Source organism: Sapajus apella, unplaced genomic scaffold (genome assembly GCF_009761245.1).
Source record: "Sapajus apella isolate SASKATOON/1434 unplaced genomic scaffold, GSC_monkey_1.0 scaffold12, whole genome shotgun sequence".
Lineage (NCBI taxonomy): Eukaryota > Metazoa > Chordata > Mammalia > Primates > Cebidae > Sapajus > Sapajus apella.
The window spans coordinates 32,531,869-32,552,148 of record NW_022436952.1 but is presented as its reverse complement, the minus strand read 5'-3'; the positions used below and the strand labels follow the sequence as shown (position 1 = coordinate 32,552,148).

Genomic DNA, 20,280 nt, shown 5'->3' with positions numbered 1-20,280 from the left:
TAAATAGTAGAAAGTAGTTATTATAAGCTTTGTACTTCTTTCTTTCTTTCTTTCTTTCTTTTTTTTTTAAATGGAGTCTTGCTCTGTCGCCCAGGCTGGAGTGCAGTGGCACAATCTTGGCTCACTGCAACCTCCGCCTCCTGGGTTCAAATGATTCTCCTGCCTCAGCCTCCTGAGTAGCTGAGATTACAGATGTGTACCACCATGCCCAGCTAATTTTTGGATTTGTAGTAGAGACAAGGTTTCACCATGTTGGTCAGGCTGGTCTCAAACTCCTGACCTCGTGATCCGCCACCTCGGCCTCCCAAAGTTCTGGGATTACAGGCATGAGCCACCATTTCTGGCTGCTTTGTACTTATTTCAGATGGAAACTTCTTAAAATTAATTTTATGTTCAGCCTACCCAAAACCTTGGGGAAATGAGGGCAATTTAGCTTCATAGAAGATCTAGTTGACCTCTACACTTTCTCCTCTTTTCCCAAATGGATTTCTCTATGCCAGAGTTTCTGTTTTTAAAAAGTCCTGTTTAGGGTGGGCACAGTGGCTCATGCCTGTAATCCTAGCACTTTGGGAGGCTGAAGCAGGTGGATCACTTGAGCTCAGGAATTTGAGACCAGCCTGGGCAACATGGCAGGACCCTGTCTCTACAAAAAGTACCAAAATTAGCCAGACGTGGTGGCACACACCTGTAGTCCCAGCTACTCAGAGGCTGAGGTGGGAGGATTGCCTGAGCCCGGGAAGTTGAGGCTGCAGTGAGCTGTGATTGTGCTACTGCACTCCAACGTGAGCAACAGGAATGAGACCCTGTCTCCAAAAAAAAAAAAAAATTTTTAATTTTTTTTAGCCGGGCACAGTGGCTTACGCCTATAATCCCAGCACTTTGGGGAGGTCAATGCGGGTGGATCACCGGAGGTTGGGAGTTTGAGACCAACCTGACAAACATGGAGAAACCCCATCTCTACTAAAAATACAAGATTAGCCAGGCATAGCAGCGCATGCCCATAATCCCAGCTACTTGCGAGGCTGGGGCAGGAGAACCACTTGAACCCAGGAAGCGGCGGTTGTGGTGAGCCAAGATGGCATCACTGCAGCCTCCGCCTCCTGGGTTCAAGTGATTCTCCTGCCTAAGCCTCCCAAGTAGCTGGGACTACAAGCGCACACCACCATACCCAGCTAACTTTGTTGTTGTTGTTGTATTTTTAGTAGAGACAGGGTTTCACCATGTTGGCCAGGATGGTCTGGATCTCCTGTCCTCATGATCCACCTGCCTCATCCTCTCAAAGTGCTGGGATTACAGGCGTGAGCCACCATACCTACCTAATTAAAAAAAAATTAAAAGATCCGGTTCATGGTCAGCGGCATCTTTTCTTTTCTCTTGGTACCCTATGTCAGTTTTAAGTGACCACCAATTCTTTTTTTAATACAGTGTCAAGGTTGTATAATTGTTTCTGCTCATTGTTCTCCAAGTTAAGTTCTTCCTCTGCAGCTGTGGGTTAGGGTGGTGAGCATTAGTTTCACTCTCAATGTTCCCTTGCAGAGTCACCTGTTTCCAAGATATCAATCCCTCTTTTCTGTCATCAGAACCTGATGTCAGCATTTTGCTACCTTAGTTATTGCAACACATTTATATGTTATGAGATGCAGTGATTGGGATTTTCCATTCACTTCCCATCAGAACTAATCTCAATAAAGTGATTCTTACAGGTCACCTTTTCATACAGTAAGCCCATCTCCAGGGATTTATAAATATACCATAAAAAGAAAAGGCTTGTATGTGCCTGGCTTAATTTTATTGGTGTAAAATTGCTAGTGATACAAATAACAGGGGAATGATTATTGAAATTTCATATGAGCTGGCTAGGATGCGGTGCACCCATTAAAAATGATTATATTGAAGACTGTGCTACAACAGGAGGAAAATGCCTGCATTAGCTACAGCTATAAAACAAACAACCTTGAAATCTTGGTCATTACATAATAAGCTTTTATTTCTCATTCATGCACTTTCAGATCAGCTGGATTTTGGCTGAGCTAGTTAGGACTGGTGGAACTTGGCTCCAGGCCACAAGTTGAGTTCAAGTTGGACTCACACATCTTAGTGGCTGGTGGGCCACCCAGGGCACATTTCTGTATGGAAATAGCAGAAACCCAAGAGAGCAAGCCCAATGCTGAAAGTCCAATGTACAGCCTCTATGTGCATCACAACTACTAACATTCCAAGTCACATGGCCAAGGCCACATTAAAGGGGTGGAAACTATTTCTACCTCTAATGTTAGGAACTACAAAGGGTATAGATACAGAGAGTTATGAAATGTTGGGAACAGGAATGTAGCCTATAGCAGTATCTCACAAAACAATTAAATGGAAAAGCACACATATAGTATATAAAATTGACTGCACAACTTGGTCATAACTATGTAAAAATATTTTCCATACCAACAAAGAATAGAAATAAATAAGCAAAAATGAAAAAATGTTATACCCAGCTAACAAGAGGATTTAAGAACTTTTAATGTTGCCTTTCTCCATTTCTGAAACTTCCAAGATAATATTATATTACCCTTCTTGTTAAAAGTAAGTTTTAGAAGCTTCTCACAGCTTCTAAATCTTCTCTTTTATCTCAGTTATTTAATTTAGTTAATTGCTTTATCCATCGTATTAAGACTTTGTAGAAAACATTGAGAAATCTAAGTACAACCAAGTTAGCCAATTATTCTTAGTCCCCACCAGTTCCTAATCTTACATTTGAACCTCATGAACTATCACCATAGATCTTTAACTTGATCTGTTGCCTAAAAACAATTGAGTTGCCTTTTATTGTTCCCTTATTCTTCATTATTACAGTGTCAAAGATTATTCTTCACACTGACCTCTCTGAAATCTCTAATATTAGATATTCATACTATTGAATAGAATCATTGTAGGTCCCTAGTAGATTCCGGTTTTCTATAATCTACAATTCAGCAAATATTTGCTGAGCACCTGACATGTGAGAGGCACTGTACTAGTTGTTCTAGGGGAAATATAGATATGTAAGTGACACATACTCTTACTCTCAAGCAGCTCACAGTCTTAATAGGAAGAGAAATGTGCAAACATTTTTTGAAGACAGAACAGACTAGGAGAAGTGTTCAATGGTTCTCAACACTTGTGACATATTAGAATCATTTGAACAACGTTGTTTTTTTTTTTTTTTTTTTTTGAGATGCAGTCTCGCTCTGTTGCCCAGGCTGGAGTGCAGTGATGTGATCTTGGCTTACCACAACTTCTGCTCCTGGATTCAAGCGATTTTCCTGCCTCAGCCTCCTGAGTAGCTGGGATTACAGGCATGCACCACCATGCCCAGCTAATTTTCTTTGTATTTTTAGTAGAGACGGGGTTTCATCATGTTGATCATGCTGGTCTCGAACTCCTGACCTCGTGATCTGCCCGTCTTGGCCTCCCGAAGTGCTGGGATTACAGGCGTGAGTCACTGCGCCCAGCCAACTTCTTCTTCTTCTTTTTTTTTTTTTTTTTAAGAGATAAGAGTCTTGCTCTGTCACCCAGGCTGAAATGCAGAGGAGTAATCATAGCTCACTATAGCCTCAAACTCCTGGGCTCAAGCAATTCTCCCACCTTGGCCTCTTGAGTAGCTAGGACTAAAAGCATGCACCACCATGCCCAGCTAATTTTTTTTTTTAAATTTTTTGTAGAGATGGGTCTTGCTTATGTTGCTCCTGGCCTCAAGTGATTTCCCCCCAACCTCAGCCTTTCAAAGTTCTGGTATTATAGGCATGATCCATTGCACCCTGCCTGGACAACATTTGATAAATACCAATGCTCAAGCCTGTATCTAGCCATGCTGTTAATTAGTCTGGTGTCTGGCCTGATTGCTGATATTTTTTTAAAGTTCCCCAGGAAATTTTAATGAGCATCCAGGGTTGAGAATCCCTGAGTTCGTTATTCTACTTCCATCCTGATTGAGTTGTTTCACTAGACTAAGAACTAACAAAGACTCCCAAATTCAATATTCAAAACAATTCTTTACAAATCAATTTTTATTAAAAATCATATAATGGGTTGGGGTGTCAGAGAAAAAAATTATATAATGCATGCATGTATTTTTAAAAGTCAAATGGTACTAAGGCTTATGACTAAAATATAGCAATTCTCTGTCCCACCCATACTCCTTCTTATCCTGTTGACTTTGACTCTTTATTTTTATGGAATTCATACATCTCCTTCATCAGAATGTTAATGCATTGGCATCTTTTGCAAAACTAATTGCTAAACTTCATTTCCTTCTACCCAAAAGTACCCTAAAGCTCCCAAGGAAAGGTAAAAAGGAAGAAACACCAGGTAATTAGAGCAGTGGGAAGCAAGGGAGAGGTTTTTCTTTTCAATCCATGCCTACGTGCAGGCTAGCTCTTCTAAATAATTCAAAAAGGTAGCTAAGAGAGCTTCTAGAAACCCTGCCTACTCTTCCACCTCTTGGAAGACTGAGGGGCTTTATCTAAAATTATAACCAAAATTTCCCCATGTTTTCCCAGATTCAAGCCTCCCCAGAGTCAATCAAGTTGTCTTAAACTTTTCTAGAAGTTAAAAACAGTTTGGAAATAAGAATACTTCCAAAGCAGTTTAAAAATCCTTGCAAAAGCAAGAGTATTTTGAAGAGCACAGGACTGGCTCAGCCATTCGGGGAGCTGACTAGAAAAAGGAAACTTTGATTTTATCTCTAATATGTATCATTTACATTGGAAAGTTTCACTTAGGACGATAGTAAAAGTTTAATTGAGGTAATAGGCATTTGAACAAGGATTTGATTGACAAGTAAGGATTTCAAAGGTGGAGGGGACAGAAAAGGGTTTAAAGACTGAGAAAATGGCACAGGTGCAGAGCAGGAGTCAGGGATGTGTGGGGGTGCTGTCGGTGATAAAGTTGACACCCAGGATCCCCATAAACTCTGAGAGCTGGATTTAAAAATTAACACCAAGTCATAATGGAAGAGATCAGCAATGTGCAAAGGCCCCTTATAGGAAGACTACTTTCCAGGCTAGCAGCAGAGTATAAGGAGTTCCTAGCCTACGTGAGTGTATTCATATACGTAGAGATTGAAGGTAGGCCAAATTTGTATATGTTGGGGGCAGTGAGGAAAGGGTTGGTGATCAACCTGGAAACTTTAGTAATCAGGACAGAAAAAAAGATTTCATCTGAGGGCAGAGAATAATGAAAAGTAGTCATCCTTAGCATTCTAAATTTGCTTTAGCTTGTAAACCTGTAAACTAACTTGTCTAGTCCTTTTGATGGAAATATCTTTATTTTAGAAATGATTTCAATTTTATTTTATATGAGGTTGGTTCAAAAGTAAATGCGGTTTTTGCACTTTCACACCAACCTAATAGATATTGCAATAGTCTAATACAGCCTGAAGACTTTTAATAATTGAATCAAATTACTAGCTTCCCTTACTGCAAGGCTATGCTCATATAATTTGGCTTCCTATATTACTGTTGAGGGCACTGGCCCACTTATTACTATGGTCCTCACTATAAATTAACAGAGTAGCATTTTCATTTACGATTTGGTCCTTTGTGAGCTTAATTAGCATAAATTATCTCCAAGAGACTGATCTAGACTTGGTGCAAAAAGGCAATCGAGTTCTGGACCTGAAAAGTTTGAGACCCATAGCCAGCATGAGGTGCCAGTCAACTGGCTGCTTTTGTGACAAAGGCAAAGTAACTTGCCTGGAGGGCACCATACCACCATCCGAAAAATAGGCCAGGTAGGCTGGGGTGCATGAGAAACACTGGGAGATAGAGATATAATAAAGGATGTGATTGGGAAAGCAAGTCAGGGCATATTAATGAAAGCCTTAAAAACTGGTTAGGTTTGAAGGCTGTGGGGACTCACTGAAGATAGGTTAGCAAGGTATTACATAAAGTCAGTTCTCTATTTGAGGAGAACTCTGTTTGATGGATGACAGCTGGATTGAGTAGGAAAGCTGGAGATGGGGGACTAATTATAAGTCTGTTGTAATTGTGTAGGTAGGAGGTGAACGAGACTGTGAAAAGGCCAGTGGCATTAAAATAGAATGGAAGGTTCAGCCCTAAGAGACATTTCTGTGGCTCCAGGAAATACTGATGTGTCTTGGTTTCCTTACTTGTAATATTAAAAAGGAATCACTGCCACCTGTCTAGGAGAAAGGACTCTGCTCTTCCTGCCTCCTGTATTATTTGTAATAATTTTCAGAAGACTGCTTTCTTTTCATAAAGCAAGTAGAGGTGTTTAATGGCTCTTGAGGCAAAGCAGAGCTTATGAAATTCCTCTGACTGGTCACATTCTGGACTAAGCCCAAACACGATAGTCCTCTCCAGACCTGAAAATTGCTGAATACTGTCTAAAACAATGTGACTTCCGCAAACACCAGTGGCCTGGCTAAACACAACCTCTGGTGCTCTGTGGGTCTCAGTTAATTCCATTGCTTTTAGCAGTGCAAGCTTATAGCGTCCTCTGTCCTCCCCTCTCCTGCACAGAATTGCTATATCTTTGGGCAGATAGCCATACTGGAACAGGCTATGACATTTTCTTGCCACATAGTGAGCTATTTGTTCCGTTGTCAAATTAGTCTTTGTCTCACACACCCCAGGCAGAGCCTGGGCATGCATGGCTTCCTCATAGGCAGCCTCCCTGAACAATGCTAATGTGTCTGGACACATGTTGGAGGGAGGATTTTCTTGGATCCTCTTCATTTCTTCTTTCATGACCTTTGCTATTTCCAGAGCACAGTGGATCCCTCTGCTGATTGTTTTTCGAGGAAACTGAGCAGATGGAGGGGGAAGGCCATTGACATCTGCGTGATGGATTTGAAAAGGGTCAAGAAAAAGCCAGAGAATCCCATGGTGATGGTTTTCACTTCCAGGCCACCTCACCTTTGGATGTGTGATGTTCTTAGCCTTCATGTACCAATCGCCGTATTTACTACAGAAATTCTCAGTCTCATCCATCACTATGTGTTTAATCTTTAGAAACTCCCCTTGCATGAAAGTTTTCCGAGTCACAGCTTGGTAGGTGGTTTGTTGGCTATAAGAAGGAAAGAGAAAACGGCTTGAGCCATATCAACAAAGGGAATATCAGCATTCATTACTCTGTAATGGAATCAGAGGCTGATGCTCATCCACAGGCTGAGTCATTGATTCAGTAGTGTGAATACCACAAAACTGTTCTAATTACAAGTTACCTGACAGACAGAATGCATAATTTTATGCCCTGCTCTTTGGGTTTGTCCAGCTAAGTCTGCATGTGAAACTTCTGAAATGAACCCAGGAAACCGACTGTATTATTTCGATTAGTAGCCCATTTCTACTTTTGGCAATCCTGAAGACAAGTTCATTACATCTTTTGCTTGCTTGTTTGTTTGTTTGTTTTTGAGACAAAGTTTTGCTCTTATTGCCCAGGCTGGAGTGCAATGGCATGATCTCAGCTCACTGTAACCCATCTACCTCCCGGGTTCAACCGATTCTCCTGCCTCAGTCTCCCTAGTAGCTGGGACTACAGGCATGCGCCACCACACCCAGCTAATTTTTTTTTTTTTTTTTTTTGTATTTTTAGTAGAGACGGGGTTTCACCATGTTGGTCAGGCTGGTTTCAAACTCCCCACCTCAGGTGATCCGCCCACCTCAGCCTCCCAAAGTGCTGGGATTACAGGCATGAGCCACTGTGCCCGGCTAGTTCATTACATCTAAAGGAAATCTTAAAGTTAACTTAACACTTGTTACTACCATTTCTTTACTTTCTATCCTTTGTAGAGCTGGAGAACAGTTATATAGATGCATATCATAATTTTTATGAGCAAAAAAAAATGGACTAGTTCAAATTCCTCTAACTTCCTTTAGATTTGGCAAGAGAAACATCGAGAGGATGCTGAGTTCCATGACACATCAAGTAGGGTACCAAATCTATGGGCTATGCTTCTCTGGGGCTACCTCATTTACTTGGTAATTTTCCTTTATAGTATGCTTTAGCATATATGTACTTTTTCTTAACAAATATGGTTGTTTTTTGCCTCCTTTAATTTGGATCCAAGAAACATCACTCATCCCTACAGATTCCATGACTTTACATACACAGTTCCTAGGGCTTTACTACCTCCTGTATTATGCCTTGAATCATAACTATGTTCTTCACTTCTGGTTTGAACTGTGTGGACTCAAATAAAAGCACTGATCTTAGCCATCTTTGTATCCCTCTCACATTAGGGCTTCAATAGATATTTGTTGAGTTAGCCTTTTGACTGGGGTATTTTGAAACTTAGTTATAAATCTTACTAAAGAACGTAGTCTTCAGCACAATCTGCAGGATTCCTCATAATCTGGCTTCTGCCCCCTTTTCAACATACTACCTGCTGTATACCCACACTCTGCACTGGCTCAGTCAGACCTACCATTCTGGTTCTCTAGTGTCTCCATGTCTTTGAACGCGCTGTGCCTTTTGCCTAGAAAGCCCTCTCCCATTTGATTTACTTCTCATACTGACTGTTTAGCAGTGTGTCCAATGGTCTCCTCCACTGGGGAATATTTGCCAACCAACCTCTAACCTGTTAAAATGGGCATGAGGCCAGGCACAGTGGCTCACGCCTGTAAACCCAGCACTTTGCCAGGAGGAGGCAGGTGGATCACTTGAGGTCAGGAGTTCGAGACCAGCCTGGCCAACATGGTGAAACCCCATCTCTACTAGAAATACAAACATTAGCCCAGCGTGGTGGTGCACACCTGTAATCCCAGTTGCTCAGGAGGCTGAGGGAGGAGAATCACTCGAACCCCAGAGACAGAGGTTGCAGTGAGCTGAGATCATGTCGCTGCACTCCAGCCTGGGTGACAAAGTGAGACTCCATCTCAAAAATAAATAATAAATAAATAAAGTATGTCTTTATTATTATATAATACATTGTCTATTTTTTTATGGCAAGCTCCTCAATATGTTTTCTCCCCTAACAGTAAATGTAGCACAGTAGATACCGTATCAACAGTGCTCAAAAAGATTTGTTGAATAACAAAACCAAATAAAAAATAATAATGATTTCACCCTCGTTTTACTAAAAGCTAAAGATTTAAATCAGCGAATTTGTGTATTTTCTAAAATTACTGATGCAGAACAACTCAAAAATGAAAATATTTTATGAATAAAATCAAATAGTATTTAAATTCAGGTTTATGCTAGGTGCAATGTCTAATTAGCAGAAACACCTTATGACTTTAAAACATTACATATCAAACAAAAAGTATACTTAAAGCAAAATGGGTTCATTTCTATTTTTCTTTTCATTTTTTTTTTTTTTTTTTTGAGATGGAGTTTCACTCTTGTTACCCAGGCTGGAGTGCAATGGCGCGATCTCAGCTCACCGCAACCTCCGCCTCCTGGGTTCAGGCAATTCTCCTCCCTCAGCCTCCTGAGTAGCTGGGATTACAGGCACGCACCACCATGCCCAGCTATTTTTTTTTATTTTTAGTAGAGACGGGGTTTCACCATGTTGACCAGGATGGTCTTGATCTCTTGACCTTGTGATCCACCCGCCTCGGCCTCCCAAAGTGCTGGGATTACAGGCTTGAGCCACCGCGCCCGGCCATTTCTATTTTTCTTAAAATTAAGGCCATGGATTGTGGAAAAAAGTGTTTCTGGTTCTATAAATTTAAGTTATGTACATTTGAGTTATTTATAATGAGATGTTTAAAGTTGAACATTATAAATTACCTGATTGCAGATCAATTCCCTGATTATTTGGAAATGTGTGTATAGTTTGCGCTCTTGCACTTATGCAGCTAAGGCATTGCAAAAACTTAAACTAAAAACATAAACTACTTTGTGACACTTTTGAAAAGACTGATTGAATATATTTTTGTGTGTGTTTAGTTGGTAAAACTCTTACGTCACAAAATCCTTTAGGGAGTCACTTTCACAAACATAGAGGATCTCTTTTGGCTTGCAGTGAAACAAGTCCTTAATTTTCTCCATGATTTGTATGGCTAGAGCTGTCTTCCTGGTTCCTGGAAAGCAGTAGATAAATAATTCACGCGTCTCTTGAAGGCTCTCAGAAAGCAACTGGCTCTGCTCCATTATGAGCAAGTTGAAAAACTCACAGCCCAGCTGGTCGCTCAGAAGAGATCTGGAGCACAGGGAGACCACCACAAGAGCCTGCAGCAAGTCTTCCATTTCCTCCTCATCAGCAAGCCTATAGGACCTCGGGTAGCACAGGGGGATCTCACCAGGTCTACTCTGTGTGCTGGCCAGGTGTATCACCCTTGGAATGATGCACACTTTCCTTGCGTAACCACCAACAGTTTGCAGTTTCTGCTTTAACCGATGAGCTGTGTTTCGGGCATATTCACGTCCTCCAAGCCAACTGGGGTCTATTAAGATTGAATAGAGTACCAAGGGGCTGTTAACTGCTATTAGGAGAGCATCACACAGGACATTCCGTTCTTTCCTGAAGCCAACATCACCAGCCCAGCTTCTAGAAAATATCACAATTCCCTGAGAACAAGGATGTATCAGGGTCTTCATTAATCCCTCCAGCTCTTTATGATCTGAGAACAGCTTCTTACAGAGGGATTCTGGTTTAAATTGTACCTCTTCCTGTGTCACTGAAAATTGAAGGAATAGATGTTACCAAAACTTACAAAAGTCAATGGTAGGTATTCCTGCAACATTGCAGAAAGAAATGATACCTGGTGCATTTGGGAAAATAAGAGCTTTTCTTTAGAATTGTGATTCTAACCAGTAGCAGTTTTGCTCCCCCACTTCACCCCCATCCCCAAGGACATTCAGCGATGTCTAGAGAATTTTGTTTTTGAGACAGTCTCTTTGTCGCCCAGGCTGGAGTGCAGTGGCACAATCTCAGCTCACTGCAGCCTCTGCCTCCCGGATTTGGCGATTCTCCTGCCTCAGCCTCCTTAGTAGCTGAGATTACAGTCACATGCCACCGTACCTGGCTAATTTTTGTATTTTTAGTAGAGACAGGATTTCATCATGTTGGCAGGCTCATCTTGAACTCCTGACCTGAGGTGATCTGCCTGCCTTGGCCTCCCAAAGTGCTGGATTACAGGCATGAGCCACCATGCTGGCCTGAGAATTTTTTTTTTTTTTTAATTTTTTTTTTTTTTTTGGGACGGAGTTTCGCTCTTGTTACCCAGGCTGGAGTGCAATGGCGCGATCTCGGCTCACCGCAACCTCCGCCTCCCGGGTTCAGGCAATTCTCCTGCCCCAGCCTCCTGAGTCGCTGGGATTACAGGCACGCGCCACCATGCCCAGCTAATTTTTTATAGTTTTAGTAGAGACGGGGTTTCACCGTGTTGACCAGGATGGTCTCGATCTCTTGACCTCGTGATCCACCTGCCTCGGCCTCCCAAAGTGCTGGGATTACAGGCTTGAGCCACCGCGCCCGGCCCGAGAATTTTTTATTGTCACAATTGGAGAGGAGCTACTGACATATAGTAGGTACCAGCCAGGAATGCTGCTAAATATTCTACAATTCACAGGGCTCTCTCTCCCACAACAAAAGTTATCTGACTCAAGTGACAATAGTGCTGAGGTTGAGAAACCCTGCTTTAGAAGAAGTGCAGACGACACAATGGCTCCTTCTGCATTGGAAAGCCAGGGGCAGTTTTTTGATGGTAGATACCTAAGAAATGTTCTGCACTCTCAAATTTGGAAAACAAAAGCCATATGTCACGAGAAGTTGAAAAGCACAGGGAAATAGTAATAGTGGGAATCAGATGACTGGGAAACAAGGGTCAGACTTATATAAATATATATATATGTGTGTGTGTATAATTTTTATATAAATAAAATTTCAATCCAAGTCATGGCACCAAAGTAAAAAAAAAGAGAGAGAGAAAAATAATAATAATAAATAAAATTTCAGGATCATTTTCTGCTAAGTTCTTCATTTGACCTTCTCTAAGGAGAACTCATTGCTACTAATACCTCCCAACTCAATTTTAGAAAACAAACAGTCCCCTCAGCTGAAATCAAGAGGGAATACCTGGAAATAAATGTCGTTGCAGAGCCTCCTTCAATTCATAGACTTTTATGGAATATCCAGGACTTTTCCGTTCAGATGAAGCTGATGAAATCAGGTAAGAGTTGTAGTCTGTGATCAAACTGGAAGGAGCTAGACAATTACATGGAAAGTTGTTTCAGATAAAAAATAAAAAGTAAAAAACCAAAAAAGCCTCTTTTTGGGCTCCTCTTACTAGAGACCTGTGATGTGCACAGGTGCCTGAGCAGTCATACTTACTATGCCTCAGACAGCTCACATATGTTAGGAAAGGAAGTCTGGGAATTCCTGCAGGGGTCATGTCATACATATTGTAACTCACTGTGTGACTCGGCTTGGGCAAGTCATTTCATCTCTTTCTGACGCAGGAGTGAAGTGATAATTTCTAAGATTTCTTTCAACTCTAATAATTTGTTTGTTTGTTTGTTTGAGAACGGAGTTGTGCTCTTGTTGCCCAGGCTGGAGTGCAATGGCGTGATCTCGGCTCACTGCAACCTCTGCCTCCCGGGTTCAAGCAATTCTCCTGCCTCAGCCTCCTGAGTAGATGGGATTACAGGTGCGTGCCACCATGTCCGGCTAATTTTTGTATTTTTAGTAGAGACGGGGTTTCACCACGTTGGCCAGGCTGGTCTCAAACTCCTGACCTACTGATCTGCCCGCCTTGGCCTCCCAAAGTCCTGGGATTACAGGCGTGAGCCACCGCGCCCGGCCTCAACTATAATATTTTGATTCCAGGTTATCTCTAAGAAGAAAAGGCGGGCCGGGCGCGGTGGCTCATGCCTGTAATCCTAGCACTTTGGGAGGCCGAGGTGGGTGGATCACCTGAGGTCAGGAGTTCAAGACCAGCCTGGCCATCATGGTGAAACCCCATCTTAAAAAAAAAAAAGAAAGAAAAAGAAAAGGCACCTAGGGGGGATCAGCAAGAATTAAAACCACAGTATTTAAAAAATGTTGCTGGCTGAGTGCAGTGGCTCATGCCTGTAATCCCAGCACTTTGGGAGGCCGAGGGGGGTGCGGATCACCTGAGGTCAGGAGTTCACGACCAGCCTGGCCAACATGATAAAACCCCATGTATACTAAAAATACAAAAATTAGCTGGGTGTGGTGGTGTGCCTGCAATCCCAGCTACTCGAGAGGCTGAGGTGGGAGAATTGCTTGAACCTGGGAGGTAGAAGCTGCAGTGAGCCGAGATCGCACTACTGCACTCTAGCCTTGGCTACAAAGCAAGACCTTGTCTCAAAAAAAAAAAGTTGTTAAAATTGTTTATGTCCCCATATAATGTTAGATGGAATCAAAAGTGGCAGGATCTTTAGGGGAGAGGAGGAGAGAAGTGAGCTCAAACAAATTTAAAACAAGAGAAAAAATGACCCAATAAATTTCTCTAATCACTCGAGTCTTGATCAAATGTAAAACATACTGGCCATGAAGGCAAGCAGATAGGCTTAGTTCAGCCTACAGTCCTTTATAGATTGCTTAGGAATCATTTCCAAGCAAAACTGAAAGATAAGAGAGAACAACAGGGGTCCTGCTCCCCCCCCACCCCCCTGCGCTAGCATCTCCTTTTGCATCATTTTTCCCCACTTGATTGTACCCTAAGTCCAGTGGTTTAAGGTTATTAGCTCCTAATGTTACTAAAACAATTCAAATTTGTCAACAATGTTTCGCTTGGAAGAATTAGTGGAGTAGTGGAGTCATTTTATTTTATTTTACTTTATTTTATTTTATTTTATTTTATTTGAGACAGGGTCTTACTCTGTTGTCCAGGCTGGAGTGTAGTGGGGTGATCTCTGCTCACTGCAACCTCCACCTCCCAGGCTCAAGCAATCCTCTCACCTCAGCCTCCCATGCAGCTGGGACCACAGGCATACACCGCCACACTTGGCTAGTTTTATATTTGGGGGAGAGATGGGGTCTCACCATGTTGACCAGGCTGATCTAGAACTCCTTGGCTCAGGCAATCTGCCCACTTAGGCCTCCCAAAGTGCTAGGACTGCGCCTGTCCTTGGAGTCATTCTTAAACGTTTCTCTAAAATACCATCTCTAAAGTAAGACTATTACAATTTTGACTAGGATGATCAGCCTGCACAGTTTTTTCAACAGGTTTGTAGATAAGAAAAGGAGAGCTTTCCTAACTCATAGCTGATGGCATACTGAAACTTTACAAGTTGTTTAGGCTGGCTGGGAGCAGTGGCTCACACGCATAATCTCAGCACTTTGGAAGATAGAGGCGAGCATGTCATTTGAGGTCAGAAGTTTGAGACCAGCCTGGGTAACACGGAGAAATCCCATCTCTATTAAAAATACAAAAATTAGCCAGACGTGGTGGCATGCGCCTGTAATCCCAGCTACTTGGGAGGCTGGGGCACGAGAATCACTTGCACATGGGAGGTGGAGGTTGCAGTGAGCCAAGACCACACCACTGCACTCCAGCCTGGGTGACAGACTCTCAAAAAAAACAAATAAACAAACAAACAAAAAAACTTGTTTAAGTCATAGAATCCAAACATTTCTTGACCTCAAACAGTTTATATTCTGACTCTTTGGAACTAAAAATATTAGATAAAGAACACTGTAATGGGAGAACACTTGCAAGCAAAAATAAATTACTGTTTTTTAACTAAAACATATGATCAAATCCCCACAAAAGGCAGAGAAAGGGGTTCCTCCCTGCTGACAGGGACAATGGCTTCACTTCCCTTTACCTGGCTGAGTGTCCAGCATCATGACCACCCACTCCTCAGCTGTCAGCCGTGTGACAGAATTGTCTTTCATGATCCAGGAATCTGGGGCCTCTGCAAACACCACACAACAGAAGGGCTCCACTTGAATCACACAGACATAACCATCCAGGACATCTTTTTGGTACACATTCAGGATTTTTGTGGTGAAATTTACCTTTGGCTTCTCATGGCAGAAGTGGAATGTAGGCAATTTTTCTATGCAGTTTTCAATTTCTTTTTTTAATAAGTCAGGGTTCACTTTTTCCCGCTTACATCCAACCACTTCTTTGCTCTTATCATCCACTCCAATGAGGATGTATCCCCCTTGAGTGTTGGCAAATGCGGAAACATAATGAGGTAGCATTTCTTTAATCCGAGGTACAATCTTTTTGGTGGTGAACCTTTTAAATTCAACATGTGTTGACTCAGTAAAGTTGAGTTTCTCCTTATACATGAGTTTGTCCTTTTTAAAAAATTCTGAGGCAAATATTCTCATATCTTCCTCTTCCTGAATGTATCTATCAAGAACCTGCTGAGGAGGCAACTTCTTCACCCTTGGTCTTCCTCTTTGGGCTCTAAACTCTTTCTCTCTGAGAAGCTCCAGGGCACTGCTAGCACTCAAGTTGATAGCAGAAGTCACATCTCTCTGATATAAATTGGAGCGCAAGCTGCAAATCCTCAGTGGAAGGCTGAAAACATCTGGGCTCCATGACTTCACAAAAATCAGGAGATTGTGCCCCTGCTGCATGTAGTCAAGGTATTTCTGTGAACCTGAAGGAAGCAGTTTTTGAAAAGAAGTTTCCAAATCCTGTCCTAGCCCATGGCATTGGTAACTATAGGTTTTGTCATCAATCTCTGCTTTGATCACACCACCTCCAGAATTTAACAGCGCACATATAGCCCGGATAATTCTAGAATTCTCAGATCTTTTCAAACAGCTATTGGTCATCTTCTTTCTGTTTTCTTCTCCAAAGATCACTCTGCCCACATCTACTGTTATCTCAGGATAGGACATGTCAGTATCCGTCTTGAGACTCTCCATCACAGCAGCCACTCTGTGCTCCAAACAATAACAGAAAGAAGTTCCTATAATTAGGGCAGAAGTGTTGTTTCTACATTAACAATAATTCCAAAGATTACAATATTTTCTTCAAAGCTATTAATTACTGAAGATACATTTTAATGTTGGAAATCATCTGTCTATATATTTTGTTGTTGTTGTTGTTTTGTTTGTTTTTTGTTTTTGAGAGACAGAATCTTGCTCTACTGTTCAGGTTGGAGTGCAGTGGCACAATAATAGTTCACTGCAGGCGGGCGTGGTGACTTACGCCTGCAATCCCAGCACTTTGGGAGACAGAGGCAGGTAGATTATGAGGTCAGGAGTTCAAGACCAGCTGGTCAATATGGTGAAACCTCGTCTCTACTAAAAATACAAAAATTAGCTGGGCATGGTGGTGCATACCTGTAGTTCCAGCTGCTGGCGAGGCTGAGTCAGGAGAATGGCTTGAACCTGGGAGGCGGAGGTTGCAGTGAGTCAAGATTGAACCACTGCACTCCAGCCTGGGTGACAGAGCAAGACTCCCTCTCAAAAAAAAAAAAAAAAAAGTTCACACAACCTCAACCTCCCAGCTCAAATGATTCTCCAACTTCAGTCTCTCTAGTAGCTGAGACTACAGACACATGCCACCATGCCTGGCTAATTTTTCTTTTTTCTTTTTCTTTTTTTGAGAGATGGAGTCTTGCTATGTTACAGTCCTCCTGCCTGGGCCTCCTAAAGTGCTGGGATTACAGATGTGAGCCACCCCACACAACTGGAAATTATCTTTGATATGCTGTTTTCTAATCACTTTGCCAAATATCCTTAGCCTTGCCAGAATAAGTATGCATTGATAAAGGTGAATGCTTAATATTTGTCATAATGGAAAAATTAAATTGCTAACATTTTCAAACAGTTTCCATTTAAATCAGGAAACACCAACACTGAGCCTGGATATAAAGGGCACAGGTTGGCACAGGAGCCCAGGTAAGTTATTAGTAAATCTGCATAAATAGATGTTGAAGTGAGACAATGCATTTATTTATAATTCAAAAGGGGAAGAAAGGAAGGCACTAGAGAACTAAGGAAGTATCATTTTATAGTATATGTACTGTAGAAGATCTTGCTGTAAACACAAACATAGGCTGGGTGTGGTAGCTCACATGTGTAATCTCAGCACTTTGGGAGGTGGATGTAGGAGGATTGCTTGTGGCCAGGAGTTGAGACCAGCATGGACAACATAGGAAGACCCCATCTTTACAAAAGATTTAAAAAGTTTTAAAATTAGGCAGGTATGGTGGTGCACACCTGCAGTCCCAGCTACCTAGGAGGCTGAGGTGGGAGGATCTCTTGAGCCCAGGAGTTTGAGGCTGCAGTGAGCCATGATTACACTATTGCACTCTAGCCTAGGCAGCAGAGTGGGACTCTGTCTAAAAAAATAAAAATAGCCAGGCGCAGGGGCTCACGTTGTAATCTCAGCACTGTAATCCCAGCACTTTGGGAGGCCGAGGTGGTGGATCATCTGAGGTTGAGAGTTCAAGACCAATCTGACCAACATGGAGAAAACATGAAAACTGTACTAAAAATACAAAAATTGGCCAGGCATGGTGGTGCATGCCTGTAATACCAGCTGCTTGAGAGAATGAGGCAGGAGAATCGCTTGAACCCAGGAGGCAGAGGTTGTGGTGAGCCAAGATCATGCCGTTACCTTCCCTTCTAATAGTTCTGCCCTGTGCTGTGGAAACCTCTAAAGCTTAGAAAAGAATATGAGTTTTTGGGTCATGGTCATTAAATTACTGTCACCCTTCTTTTGCTTCATAGACCAGAGAATAGCCACCTAAATTGAAATTTGAACTCTGAAGCAAATATTTCAGAAAGAATCCCCTTACCTTTAGTTAATTGCAAAACAAAATATTTGCTATCTCAACTAAAATTCTTCCTCTAGAAGAAGAGAACCCATTTTCTGTGTGATCTTTGCAAAGCAGGGGCCCTGTGGGTGTGGTATGTACTCACCAAGAGGAAGAAAGCAGGCATCCGGCAAGATTTGTACACTCCTCTGACATCAGTTTGTTCTTGGTTGCCTTTTCACTTCCTTCAGGAAAACCAGAATCGACCTGGGAATTGTTTTTAGAATGTGAGCCTCTTCTACAGGTACATGTAAATGTAGTATTTTATGGCCCTTAGGGAATTTTCCCATAACATTCTATTTATATCATTGACTCACAGAAGCGTTGGAAAGGACTTTAAAGATCCTCCAGTCCAACAATCTGTCGAATTCTAAAATCTCCTCTATAATATTCCCAGCTCCCAACAAGTTGCCATGCAAATCTCTGGCCATGAGCAACTCACTACCTATCAAATAGTCCCTCTAGTCCCTCCTGTTTTCTGACATCTGTGTTAGAAATGGTTTCCTTACTTTCAACCGCAATTTGTCTCCCCATAACTTCCACTGAGGGGACCCACAAAACAAATCTAATTGATTTGAACTAGCAGGCCCTATAGTCTTGTGACTCCTAAGTCTCATCAATGTTATTTGAATGCTGATAACAACTATGATAAATACAACATTTCCTGAGATTCTAGCTCCAGATGAATATCCTTTCCACATTTCCCAGAATTTTTTTTTTTTTTTTTTTTTTTTTTTTGAGACAGAGTCTCACTCTGTGCCTAGGCTAGAGTGCAGTGGCGTGATCTCACGGGAACCTCCACCCCCCAGGTTCAAGCAATTCTCCTCTCTCAGCCTCCAGAGTAGCTGGGACTACAGACATGAGCCACATTCGCAACTAATTTTTGTATTTTTAGTAGATGGGGCTTCACCATGTTGGCCAGGCTGGTCTCAGACTGTTGACCTCAGGTGATCTGCCCGCCTCAGTCTCCCAAAGTACTGGGATCACAAGCGTGAGCCACTGCACCTGGACTTCCCAGAATGTTTTACTCATTTTCCTTTACAAATTTTTCCCTTAAATACTATTTTACTAATCCCTCATGCCCTCAGATGTAGACTGCACCTAAAATTAGACAGATAAGATTTTTTTAAAGAATTTCATTCTTTCTTTCTTTCTTTTTTACCTATGTTCTTGCGTTTCCTCCTGCTGCTCCAGTTCCACATCTGGCTGTAGTCTGAATGTTTGCTTCTATCACAGCCCCTTTTGCCCTTTGATATTAGCTTGGGAGGAGCAGACTCTCCACTTCTTCATAACACTGACACACTGAGGAAGGCCGATAAGGACTCCTGAAGAGCCTGTGACAGGGCAGATTAGCAGGCCAGGCTCTGACCTCAGGGAGTGAATGAGGTTGTAATGAGAAAAAGCAGGAGTTTTCAAGTGAAAGGCAAAAGTTAAACCTAGCACTTCTGAGGGACACAGTTTCACTTCCACATATCATACATATACCTTCAGCCCCCGGAAAATTTTATATGTAAAGCTCTATTTTTATTTTTTTAAGATGGGTTTTCATCCTGATGGCCAGGCTGGTCTTGAACTCCTGACCTCAGGTGATCCACCCACCTCAGCCTCCCAAAGTGCTAGGATTACAGGCATGAGGCACCACGTCCGGCCAGGATTCTTTTATTCTCACTTCCTTTTCTTTTCTTTTCTTTTTTTTTTTTTTGAGACAGAGTTTTGCTCTTGTTACCCAGGCTGGAGTGCAATGGCGTGATCCTGGCTCACCTCAGCCTCTGCCTCCTGGGTTCAAGCAATTCTCCTGCCTCAGCCTCCCAAGTAGCTGGGGCTACAGGCGGGTGCCACCATACCCAGCTAATTTTTTGGATTTTTAGTAGAGACGGGGTTTCACCATGTTGACCAGGATGGTCTCGATCTCTTGACCTCGGCCTCCCAAAGTGCTGGGATTATAGGCGTGAGCCACCGCGCCCGGCCTATTTTTATTTTAAATTAGGCTATTCTGTACCTATTCATTGTGGGCGATATTAACCTATTTCATTACCTTCTAAATGGCTTGCTCTATTCTATTTACTTTTATTCTTTTTGCCACTTTTCATCTTTGTTAAACACAAGACCCAGCCTAGAAAAATCTTCATAGATTAAGAGCTGGCTATCCCTGGGTAGGAGAATTAAAAGTTATTTTTTAATTAGTTTCTTATTCTTCCCTTTATTGTCTTTAACTAATCTATATTTTTAATGGTTTACAATGCGTATAAATTGTTTTTCATAATTTAAAAACAAATGGTAAAAACCAACAGACGGCCAGGCGCAGTGGCTCACACCTGTAATCCCAGAATTTTGGGAGGCTGAGGCGGGCAGATCACCTGAGGTCAGGAATTCAAGACCAGCCTGGCCAACATGACCAAACCCTGTCTCTACTAAAAATACAAAAATTAGCAGAGTGTGGTGGCAGGCACCTGTAAACTTAGCTACTTAGGAGGCTGAGGCATGAGAATTACTTGAACCCAGGAGGCAGAGGTTGCAGTGAACCAATATCGCAGCAATGCACTCTAGCCTGGATGACAGAGAGAGACTCTGTCTCAAATAATAATA

General features: G+C 42.1%; 1 protein-coding gene across 5 annotated transcripts; it reads right to left on the bottom strand.

Moving 5' to 3' along the window:
* Window positions 1–4,106: 4,106 nt before the first annotated feature.
* LOC116553397 (protein SLFN14) lies at window positions 4,107–19,001 on the bottom strand. 5 transcript variants are annotated; one of them, XM_032280865.1, is made up of 6 exons: window positions 18,857–19,001; window positions 17,801–17,901; window positions 14,734–15,837; window positions 12,017–12,145; window positions 9,902–10,616; window positions 4,107–7,059 (listed from the first exon to the last, which is right to left on the bottom strand). In XM_032280865.1, exons 3-6 carry the CDS (start codon window positions 15,791–15,793, stop codon window positions 6,225–6,227), a joined length of 2,739 nt encoding a protein of 912 aa, XP_032136756.1. In that variant the 5' UTR covers window positions 15,794–15,837; window positions 17,801–17,901; window positions 18,857–19,001; the 3' UTR covers window positions 4,107–6,224. The 5 variants fall into 5 exon arrangements, with proteins under 5 accessions (XP_032136756.1, XP_032136757.1, XP_032136755.1 ...); XM_032280866.1 differs by having other exon boundaries at window positions 14,734–15,806; XM_032280864.1 differs by lacking the exon at window positions 17,801–17,901 and having other exon boundaries at window positions 4,107–6,880; window positions 6,911–7,059; window positions 18,857–18,991.
* Window positions 19,002–20,280: the final 1,279 nt, after the last annotated feature.